Genomic DNA, 12,405 nt, shown 5'->3' on the forward strand with positions numbered 1-12,405 from the left:
CCAGGTTTCTTAATACAGTAGTGTATCGTTTCAGTAGTATCATTTTCGTAATAGTAATAATAATAATAATATAGTAAATATAACCATAATACTTTAATCCCAATGTCATGAATACAAAGTTAGTGGATTGAAGCGGTGTATGGTTCATGATCAATGATGAGCGGTGTTCGGCACTAATATTAATAACCGAGGAAGTCAGGAATTAGCCTCAGTTTTTTGATAGTAATATCATTTTCGAAATAATGATAAGGTAACGTTAATATTATAGTAAATCTAATCGTCACACTAATCCCTTCATAGTGACTGTAAACGTACTGGAAGTTAAAATACAGACTTGGCATTTAATATGGAATTTTTTTTTTTTCTTGACTTGGGTTTACTTTCTTAACTCAGTATATCAATCTGGTGAGTTTCTTTTACACTTTGGTGATTTATTTGTTAAAAGAACCATGTCACTGATTGTCTGTCGCAGCAAGAAGTCAACAACAGGATTATATCACAGGTGGCATGGCAAAATGTACGGACAGGTGCATTTGATGATTGGCTTCACAGTCGGGTATACAAGGGTTGTTGCGTTCTGTATTAGTGGAAAACAATTGCTGCACGTCTCCAAAAGTTATTGTCGCTTCCTCTGGAGATGGTCTGTCAACTCGACAATGCTGTTTGTCATGGAGTGGTGGCTTTACGAAATTACGGCATGAAACAGCGTGCTATTGCTCGGCAGTATGGCATCACTCAAGGTCAGGTGTCAAAGATCCTGAAACGAAATGCTCAGAGGGGTGTCCCTACTCCAATACCGAGGCCAGGACGTCCCCGCAGAACCACAAGGAGGGATGATCGCCAGCTGCACCGGTTAGTCCGCAATGGCCGTACCAAGTCAGCTAATCGGCTTAGGGCTGAGTGGCAGCAACTGACAAATGTGCCTGTATCCAGAAGGCTAGTCAACCAACGACTGGTTCAAGCAGGCTATCGTGCCAGGCGTCCCCTGAGAAAGCCACGCCTGACCAGACAACACCGCCAGCGCTGATTGCAGTGGGCCAGAGAGCACCGTCAATGGCAGCCAGGACACTGGAATCACGTGATCTTCAGTGACGAGTCTGGATTTCTGGTCTATCGTCAAGATGGCCGCGTCCGAGTACGCACCCAAGTGCATGAAGCCTACAACAAAGATTGTGTAGTGCCAAGAGTCCAAGCTGGAGGTGGTGGGGTGACCGTTTGGGCTGCTTTTCATGCAGGGAGCAAAACTGACCTGGTTGTTCTGAATGGAAACCTGAACCAGTTCAAGTACAGGGCCATTCTGGAAGAAACATTGCTTCCATTTGCTCGTGCAGCCTTTCGAGGAAACTTTGTCTTCCAAGATGACAATGCACGGCCTCATCGTGCTCGCATGATCCAACACTTTCATGCTGACCGTGGTGTAGAGCATATGGAGTGGCCTGCCATGTCCCCGGATATGAATCCGATAGAGAACTTGTGGGCAGAATTAACGCGTCAAATCGACCACTTGGACCAGCAGCCGACCTCTGTGCGTGAATTGCAGCAGGCTATTGTCACTGCATGGCAAGCGATTCCTGTCCAAACCTTGGCAAATCTCGTGAACAGCATGCCTCAACGTGTACGTGCTCTCCTGAATGCTCGTGGGGGTTACACGAAGTACTGAACTGTAATTTTACTGTCCGTAATCCCAGTCGTAATTTAACTTTTGTTTTTGTTAAAAAAAATTTTGGCTAATGTGCAAAATAAAGAGATACTTCTGGAAAACGTACAGAAGTTTAACACAGTACTGTCCATGAATTGAGTTCGATATCAGTTTACATCACTTTCAAGGATCAATTTATTTGTTTCGAAATGTCAAATGTGGTTTTTGTTTCTTTTAAAGGTCACATTAACAAAATCTAGAATAATTTCAACATAATTCCAATGAACTTTTGGTTCTAAGACATCTTGAAAAGTAAGTTCACCCCCACAAAAAAAATATTCCATATTAAATGCCTAGTCTGTATATTGTTACGGTTCTCTACGTCACCCTTAATCCCCTTATCAAGGGGGGATTTATCCCCTTGTCTTTCTGGGCTTGGCGGAACCGAGACTTGAGACGTCCCTCTCGGACACACGCGGAGTAGGGTTTCGGGACCACTTCTCGCTCGTACCTAATTCCCCGCGCTGCCCTGGGAGCGAGGAAACAAGCCTCATACGAACCACGTGTGGTTTGAGTACGCCGAGCGGTTTGCGTACACGTGATCCGCGCAGTTACTTAGATGTTGGAACCCGATTAGAGCGGTTCTACCCGTACCACGCTTCGCCAATCGAAGAAACCACAGAAACGGTCGAATCAGGAAGAAAGGAAGAACAAAGGGTTTAATTATTTCCCACACGTATATACAAGGTTCAAGGACGCAGAGACACAGAGTAGCCTTAGACAGTCTTAACTAATTCCCAGACAACGGCCCGTCTCACAATCACACGGGGAATTGCAGATGGGTAGATGTTCCCCAACGCGTCGACGCGTTGTCCAGAGATGATCCCCGTCCGGCTCTCCACCGCCCCGGCACGTCCCGCGAAGATGGTGGCAGGCGAAGGCAAGGACTCGTAGCGCGTCTCCCGAACAAGCAGATGATGGGGCGGAACGGCAAAGGGCGGACTTTAGCGCGGCTGGCGGTTACTCAGCCGTTCTCACTCGCGTGTCTCAAATGTACTGTATTCGGTTCAAGCGCGTCTGGCTGCACCCACGTATCTGTACCGTTCTCGTGCAAGTGCGTGAAGTTCATCAAGTTCATCAACTGCCGCGAGTCCTCCTTTATGCACGTCCCTCTCTCGCGAGTCCTTTAGTTCGAGTCCTTTGCTGTAAGTCCTGTCGAGGGGGGTTTTATAGCTACGCCCCCCGAACCTTCTGGAACTCTCTCGATCCTTCTCGCCATGCCCTGTGACGCAACGCCGCCGTTACCACCTCTGAGCTCTGATTGGCGGCTCGTGCTTACTGTCATCGCTTCTGCCGCTCCGCCTCGGTCCTCCTGACCTTCCGAGCCTGCCTCGTGTTACTCGCCCAAAATGAACCCAACGTTGACGCAAAAGGGATTGAGGCTACGGACGTAGGATTGTCGGTGGAAGTAGGGCCTATTCTCCTGGCTCTACTCAACACAAGACTAACAGAGGAAAAGGACTATTCTCACACATACTATGAAATAACTGAACTATCGCGAGGCTACATGTTGTAATTTGACTAAACTATGAGGGGGAAATTTATCCTTTATTGTACAAAACTCAAAACCCAACACTACCCCTCTCCCTCGTCAGACTCGTCCCCGAGTCGAACCTACAAAAACTGGAACGACGGGTTTTGAGAAAGATTTGGGACTAACTTTTAATTATGTGTGACACTTAGATGTGGTTCCCCCTAACATTTATTCTAACCCGTGTATGCGACAGTTTTAAAACACTAAATATGTCCCACCTACTGCGTTGAGTGGCTAACTGACAGACTCACGCCCACAATTAACCGAATTGCGGAATTATTTTCAAACTAAACATAAAGCCGGTGGGCAGCATTTTATATACAAGCACAAAACCCGAACCTTATTTACAGTTCTATGACCCAGGACCTGTCCTTTTTGAAAAGAAGATTGGAGGGGAGAGAAAAACACAGTCATCAAAAGTTCACAGTTCATTTGCTTCTGTCTGGCATCTTCTCTCTTCGGCGTGCACATAAAAAAAAAAAAATGCACAACAAGTGTTTATTGGATTTGCCAGCAGGGCCAACCCTATGTGGTCCAACTGCGTGACATTGATGCCACTCAAAACAAGTGGTCCGAAGATGCAAGGTGAGTTTGCAGCAAAGTGCTGCACAGCAAAGTGTAAGGCCACAAAACCTGTCGTCCATCATGTATAATGTGGTAATGTGCAGCAAAGTGTCTGTGGTAGCAAGTGCTGCACTTGTGCAGCAAAGTTATAACAAATGCAAGGAATACGGCAGCAAAGTGCTGCGCAGTTCAGCTGCACAGATGTAGCAAAGTGCAGCAGGGGTGCTGCACAGGTGCAGCTGCACAGTTCCACCTCCAGAATGGTCCTGGGGTGGGGGAGAGACAAAGCACAACCAGCAAAGCGGAAAGGGCACAGAGGTACACAGTAATACATGGCAATGCAGCATGAGGGGCGCGGAAGAGTGAGCAGAGCAAGCTCGTCCCTAACCTTTCATACCCCCCCCCCCCCCCCCCCCCAACGTCAGCTTACACTACCCCTGCCCTTCCCTGTATTTACAAATTCCAATCCGTCTTTACGTACGTCCTGTCTCCCATATCCCCCTCTACTACCAAATTCGTCTCCCAATCCCTCCCTGGAAGGAAGGAATGGAACAAACACATTGTCTCATCACGTCATGATGCATCTCACTTACTCAAATCAGTCACTTGGTGCTGGTGCGGAGCTTTGTCATCCTCGGTGAATGGATGTGGATGGCGCGAAGGGAATTTCTCTTCCTAACTACTCTAATGACATTAACTCTTAAACTAACCCGGGGTCATACCCTGCCAATTGGCCTCTTAAACTATGTGGTTCTAAAAACCGAATTCCCCATTGACCACTCTGCGGTGCCATCCAAATTTGGGTCTCACTCCCCAATTTTTCTTACTGTGCCCTTGCACAATTTCGGGGCTGGATCGTGTGGCTCTACTAGCAGGTCTACCTACCTGCGCACCTCCGCCACTGAAGTCGCCACCCGAGCTTACCTGCTCCTGTGACTACCTGACTGGGGAAGGCCCCTCCTGGCTCTTTACCCCTCTGATGCCCTCCTTGGCATTGGGCTACCCGGGTCCTTTCCTTGGATTCTCGGGCCCCACTGAACATGACTCACACTACTCTGACTGGCTCCCGGAGCCTACCTGCAGCCTCACCTGGCCAACAAACTACCAGTGACGGAGTGCTCCAATAACCATACGCACCAACAAAGCCACACACCCAGCCATTCACTGACTCATGCACCCAACCAAAGCACTACTTGCCACTGCCTGCACCACAGGTGTCAATATCCAAACAATTTACCTAAGCCCTCTACCTGACTTTACACTACCCACCCCGGGTATTCGTGAATGGGTCCATCTCCCCCCATTCACTCCTTCGCACCATGCATTCCACACCTTTTATTCCACACCAAGCATTCCACACCAAATTTTCGCACACACCATTTATCTCGCACACCACTTCTCTTGCACACCTTTTGTGCTCTCACACCTTTTTCCTCAAACACAACACAATTCCATTTATCTCCATGCACAATTCCTCAAACATACAGCATCATCTAACTAGCTGTTTTTCCCCTAAGACTCGTGCTTCCCCGTCATCCCTTTACACTAAGAACTTCCCTTCGTCATTAACAACCATCTAACCTCTCTACGTCCCCTCTATAGTTCAAATGTCGCTACTTAACTCTCATGTCCTCTAAATCCCTATCAATTATCCTAGCCCGCCCTCGGCTAGCTTCGGTGCCCCATGGAGGTAACCATCGCTGGTCCCTCCATGTGCATGTCACTGCCATCCCCCTAATCTAATGCTCATGAGCCCTGAGTGGGAAATGGTAGAGCTACCATTCCTCCACGCCGGGTACCATTCCCCAACACTATTGCTATTTGTCCACGACTGTACTCGAGCCTCTCCGTGTGGAAATACATTTTCACAGCTCGGCTTCGCAAAGCCGAGCAATGCATGCGGGTGGTTTGTCTACTGTTGGTTAGGGGAGGAGGCATTGAAGGGCAAAGGTTCAAAGCGCCATCCCTACGCGGGGCCTCGCGGTCCCACGCACGATGGCCCAACCGGCCACGGTCGGAGCATCGCACCCGCCAGGGGGCGCGGCTCCGAACTCTCCTACCCCCCCCTTGAACCATGCCGATCGCCTTTCCCGCCACGACACCAACCAAACAGGGCGGGGCCCGGCGCGAACCGTGCACGCCGGTCCTTGTGAGACTGCCGCGGCACCGATCCCCGCCGCACACAAAGCACACCACTCACCGAGGGCTCACGTCGGCTATACGTCGCGCTAAACGCTACCCCGGTCTGCGTCGATGCTCGAGCCGCGTTCTCACCACAAGTACCCACTCCTCTCCCGCACACCGAGGCGTCCCTGCGCCTCCCATACACTCCATGCATTCTGTTACAGCACGCTCTCTCCGCACACGGTCCGGTGTGCATTCTTTCTCGCGCTCTGTACTCACACCTGCACACCTAGGTGCACTCATGCCGTTCGCACACTCCTTTATCACACACCCTCACGCACACCCTGGCGCACTCATACCACTCACACACTCCGTTACACAATCGGCCATCGTACACCCTCGCGCACACTTCCGTTTCGTACTCCGTAACATCCACGGGTGTGCACTCTCCTGGTACACACCCAATAACACGCTCTGGTGTGCACTCCTGCACACTCTCTACAACACGCTCTGGTGTGCATTCTCTCTCTCTCCTCGGCCATCGCACACTCTATAACACACTCTTCTCCGACGCACTCTTCCCACACACATTCCGTCATACACTCACGCTCCGGTGTACACTTCTCTCGCACACGCGCGCCATTCACCCTCGTACACCGCGCAACGGCCCTTCCACAACCGCCCGGGTTTCGTCTATGCCCCAAGCGTGCCAAAAACCTTTTCCCGCCAAACACATTCCCGCTCACCTTAGGGACCTTCTTCTCCGGCAGCACCACCTGCAAACTTTTATTGGGGTTAGCAAGCCCGACATCACAGTGCAAACACAGACTTTGCACATATTCCATCACTTCCTCCCGTGATTCACTTTCTATCTCTGCCGTCTCTTCGGCCCCAATTTCAACTATTTTAATTATTTCCTCGACGACTGCCGGCGCGCATAAAATCTCTTTTTCCAATTCGACGGCCATCGGCTTTTCCACACCCCGAGTCGTGATTTCTATACCCCCGGTCAACTTAGCCGCGCCCTGCCCAAGCTCGCTCTCCACGCGCTCCTCACACCGCGTTACCTCGTCGTGTCCCAATGCGACCTCCTCGCTCGGCTTGCGCCCAATGTCCTTCCCCATTTTTTTTATCGTGGTGTCCATGTTGCACCTGGATTCCTCTACTATGGCGTCCATCCGATTAGCCAATCGATCCCCCATTTTTTCCAATGTCTCCCCTCGTTCGTCTATTTTTGCCATTATTTGGTCCATAAAAAATCGCATGTACCCTGGTATGGCGGGCTCGGCTTCCGCCGCCACGTGCGAGGCGCCGCCATTTTCTTCCCCGACTGCCGGCCCCTCATCAATGTCCTCCTCTTCTCCCAATTCTTCCCGTGGGTCCTGGGTCATTAATTCCTCCTCATCTACCTCATTTTCTACCCCCACCGGCATTCGACTGCTTTGGCTAGCCATGGCACGAATTATAATTTGGGTCTTATACTAAATTTTGGTCGCTCGTAATTTGGAGCCAATTCGTCCAAAAAAATTTAGTAGGGTTCCAAATCCCACTCCCCGACACCAATTGTTATGGCCAATATGTACAATTGGTGTCCAAAATTTTTGCCCAAATTTTTTTTGTCCCAGGTTCCAAATCCCAACTCCTGACTACCAATTGTTGCGGTTCTCGACGCCGCCGTTAATCCCCTCATCAAGGGGGGATTAATCCCCGTCTTTCTGGGCTTGGCGGAACCGAGACTTGAGACGTCCCTCTCGGACACACGCGGAGTAGGATTTCGGGACCACTTCTCGCTCGTACCTAATTCCCCGCGCTGCCCTGGGAGCGAAGAAACAAGCCTCGCACGAACCACGTGTGGTTTGAGTACGCCGAGCGGTTTGCGTACACGTGGTCCGCGCAGTTACTTAGATGTTGGAACCCGATTGGAACGGTTCTACCCGTACCACGCTTCACCAATCGAAGAAACCACAGAAACGGTCGAATCAGGAAGAAAGGAAGAACAAAGGGTTTAATTATTTCCCACATGTATATACAAGGTTCAAGGACGCAGAGACACAGAGTAGCCTTAGACAGTCTTAACTAATTCCCAGACAACTGGCCCGTCTCACACTCACACGGGGAATTGCAGATGGGTAGATGTTCCCCAATGCATCGACGCGTTGTCCAGAGATGGTCCCCGTCCGGCTCTCCATAGCCCCGGCACGTCCTGCGAAGATGGTGGCAGGCGAAGGCAAGGACTCGTAGCGCGTCTCCCGAACAAGCAGATGATGGGGCGGAACGGCAAATGGCGGACTTTAGCGCGGCTGGCGGTTACTCAGCTGTTCTCACTCGCGTGTCTCAAATGGACTGTATTCGGTTCAAGCACGTCTGGCTGCGCCAGCGTATCTGTACCGTTCTCGTACAAGTGCGTGAAGTTCATCAACTGCCGCGAATCCTCCTTTATGCACGTCCCTCTATCGCGAGTCCTTTAGTTCGAGTCCTTCGCTGCAAGTCCTGTCGAGGGCTTTGCGCAGCGGGTTTTATAGCTACGCCCCCCCGAACCTTCTGGAACTCTCTCGATCCTCGCCACGCCCTGTGACGCAACGCCGCCGTTACCACCTCTGAGCTCTGATTGGCGGCTCGTGCTTACCGTCATCGCTTCTGCCGCTCCGCCTCGATCCTCCTGACCTTCCGAGCCTGCCTCGTGTTACTCGCCCAAAATGAACCCAACATTGACGCAAAAGGGATTGAGGCTACGGACATAGGATTGTCGGTGGAAGTAGGGCCTATTCTCCTGGCTCTACTCAACGCAGAACTAACAAAGGAAAAGGACTAAGCTTACAAATACTAAGACATAACTATACTATCGCGAGGCTACATGTTGCTTGTGTGACTAACTATGGGGGGCAAATTTAACCTTTATTAGACTCACTTGACACACTCAAAACCGCAACAATATCATCTTCTACATAATTATTAAAGTCGCGGCAGGTTTGCGTCCGTTACATCATTACGTCTACGATGTCATTACGACGGCTGACTCCACCGACCGACATTTTAATTTACTCATACACCCGCTCACTACGGGAGTGGCAGGAAGGGTCATTCCTGTTTGGGGTAGATAGATTGCAGTCGATCTATGGTCGGGTCTCAAGAACATTGGGTGTGTTCATTTACCAAGTTTCTTGTGGAGAGATCGTCAAGCGGTTTAAACATTCGAGCAAGCAATCCATTCAAAACCGTTAAGGAACGGCTGGCTTGCCAAGCGCTAGTTAGCTGCTTAGCAAATGAGCACACTCCCAACCCTTGTGGGGTATATAGATTACAGTAGATCTTCGCTCAGTTCTGCAAGTAAAACTTTTCTCACGGATGTCGGGATTCCTCTAAATTTCTTTGTTTAATGTTATAAACAGCCTGGTGTTGGCTTAGCGGTTAGGGTGCCGGCTTTGGATCCTAGGATCCTGGGTTCGAATCCCGGTCGGTCGCTAAATTAACACCAGGGGGTTTGACTCAGCCTGTCATCCTTCCGAGGTCAGCAAATTTGAGTACCAGCTTGCTGGTATGAATGATCCCGGTGTGTACCCCGGTTTAGAATAGGTACACCGTATCCCTGCACATCGTAAGAGGCGACTAAGGGTTGTCGCCAGGAAGGGCATCCGGCCATAAAAAAAAAAACATTGCCTCAAACAGGGAACCATGATTGTCATGGGGCCCGCAAGGCTAACCCCTGCTCTAGCGGGGAAAATGGCCTTAAAACAATCATTTATATTCATATAAACAGCATTAGCGACTGTTTAAAAAGCTAATCGTGTGTGTTTGTGGTGTATAATATTTTACAAGGCTGGGCTACGCCACTGTTAGACTTTTGGTCTTGTTTTGATTATGTTTGATCATGCTTAATATCTTTTTATCGAATAAACACGTAGATTTGACATTGCTCTGCAGACATTTTTAGACAAGACCACCTCCAGAAACACACGGAACAAAGCAAGAAGGTTTAAAACTCCCCATTTAACTCACCTATTTATACTCTTCAATTATTTTATTTTTTCCATCTCCAGATAAATTATATTCCATTCCTCTAAAGAAGTGTTCCAATCTTATAGATCAGCATGATGAAAGACATCAAGAGGTCACGTTCTCTGTTTCTTAAAACTTGCATCATATTCTGCATTGGGGTCGATGAGGTCATTGATCATTCTGTGGTGGCACGATCATGTGGCTAAGGTTTGGTTATGGGCTACTATTTATTATACGTTACATCATCAAACGAGTTCATTGTTGCATCTCTCGAGGTAGTTACTCTTGACTTCTGACTCCACTTACCTTCCAATTACCGGCCTCATTAAACAAGATATCACATTTACATCACAACTGCATATGCAAGGCGTTCATCCGCAGCTTGATGGAGTACTGCTCTTCCTTCTGGGCTGGCGCCCCTACCTCACACATTGCTCAGCTTGACGAGGTGGAAACCAAGGCCTCCAAAATCATTGGAATGTCCCGTAATGAAGCCGAGTCTCTGGGCCTATCACTTTCACATCACAGACAGGATGGTTTGTCTTAATGTCTTTTACCGGCTCCTTTCTGGTCTTGCACCCTCTGCTGTTTCCATGCAACGTCTCCACCAGGTTTCTACAGAAAGCATGTAAGACGACATGGGCTACATTAACCCCATTCTGGTGAAACCCCCAAAATAGACTCATTGCTCACCTCCACTCATTCATTCCTCTTTTCCCCCCCCCTAATGTGGAACAAACTTCCTCAAACTTTTCAATCTCATTCTTTCCTCCAGGGCTTCAAGAAGCTCTCCCCACAATCTCAAATCATCCCCCATCCACAATAAAAAAAAAACCCCATTCAATCCCCACACTTCCCACCGAAAGCAAAGTTGAAAGATGGCATAAAGTTCCACCAGCAATGACCCAATGTCAAATTTTAAATGAATTTTTTTTTTCTGCTGTTTTGTCCCATGTGACCGTATAAAGTTCCCACTCCCTGATACCTAAACTGGGGGACAAATACAAAAAAGTCTTTACATAGTCAATGCATCCCCCAATGTTGATTGCATATATAAAGTTTAATTTTAAAATGTTTTTATAATGTGCCTGTAATTGCATTATTTTGGTATTTGACCATTTGACCATTATTTTGGTGACCCAAGGGGTGGAGCCAAACTTTATGCTGCTCTTGCACCTTCTTGCCATTTGGTGATCATAAATACCAAGTTTGAATTTCTGCCCAACCATTTAGGAGGTGATAGCGTGACGGCCGGACAGATGGAGCCGATTGCAATATCCCTGTTTTTTTTTCAAAAAGCATGGGGATAAAAATTGAATGCTGCAATCTGCTCATCTGGGCTGAGCATGGAGTTTAGAATGTTCACTTTTCATACATTTATCTCAGCACTCTTGGTTATCAGTATCCAATAGCTTGGTGCAAATTATTTGGAATAATGTTGATGAACCAACCAAAGCTTTGGCCTTTAATATACAAACGCAGTAACTATTCAAGCAAGTAAATGTTGCCTGTCTTTGCAGCTCTTCATTACAAGATTCCTTACCCAAGGCCAGTAAGTTAACGTTTGCCTGATCCTGGAGCAAGATCTGTGTTGTGTTTGGCATCAGAAGCAACTTTTGCCATTATTTGCCATTGGTTCACCTGCTTTACACCTTCATCCTGGTTTGCTATGCTGGCTACACGTTTGCCTATTTAGCTTTAAGATGACTACATCTGATGGGTTTTTAGGATGACAATGTGCAAACACAATGAAAACAAAGATGAACATTGCGTAGGTTATGCACAGGTATTAAGCATTCATTTCTGTGGATTCATTCCTGTAGCCCCTCGCGGTGGCAGCAATCTGTCTGTGATTTTTAGTCTTGGGCTGACATTTCTATTCCAGATGAACGTCCCTCATACGGGGCTTGCTGGTGCGTCGGCAAGGAAGCTCCGGACTCAGGAACGCCTGCGGAAACGGGCCAAGCCGATCTACTTGCAATCGCAGGACACCTGACTGGACTGTAAAAAAAAAGGTTGGGCATGGATGATGAAGCATAGGATTTTCATTGAGAAATCGACTTGTCTGGCCAGAGTGGAAAAGTGGCAACAACCGTGCCTCAGGTTACCATACTGCCTAATGTTGTGGAATATAGTTTTTGTTGTTGTTTTTTGTATATTCTTTAAAATGATGCACGAATAAAATGTTACATGAGCAGCTTGTACTCATGAGGAGAATGGATTTCTATCATGTCTTCATCATTATTTTACATTGAAGGTAAAAAAATCCAATCAAATGCAATTGTTACTTTCTCAACTAGAAAATTCATAAAAACACCTTAACCCCACGCACGTGGGCTTCATCTACGAGCAGAAAATTTGATTGGTCGACATGATGTCAAATGCCATAATATTTTGTAAGTGCCAATAATGTGATTTGTGTTCTACAATTAAATTGAAATATAGTAAAGATTTTGAAGGTTGTATAAAAAGCAAATTCGGAAGTTTA

The 12,405-nt window shown here is 47.9% G+C and overlaps 1 protein-coding gene across 2 annotated transcripts in view; it reads left to right on the plus strand.

The window, feature by feature from the left end:
* LYRM1 (LYR motif containing 1) overlaps positions 1-12,405 on the plus strand; it is a 66,485-nt gene extending 54,080 nt beyond the window's left edge. The window contains exons 4-5 of one of the 2 annotated variants that reach the window (XM_078774201.1): positions 11,438-11,469; positions 11,803-12,138. In XM_078774201.1, the coding sequence (XP_078630327.1) occupies positions 11,438-11,469; positions 11,803-11,913 (143 nt within the window). In that variant the 3' untranslated portion in view covers positions 11,914-12,138. Of the gene's footprint in view, positions 1-11,437; positions 11,470-11,802 lie in introns of both variants that reach the window. The other variant, XM_068110654.2, reaches the window with a different exon arrangement.

Source organism: Myxine glutinosa, chromosome 3 (assembly GCF_964187855.1).
Source record: "Myxine glutinosa chromosome 3, kmMyxGlut1.1, whole genome shotgun sequence".
In the NCBI taxonomy this organism is placed as follows: domain Eukaryota; kingdom Metazoa; phylum Chordata; class Myxini; order Myxiniformes; family Myxinidae; genus Myxine; species Myxine glutinosa.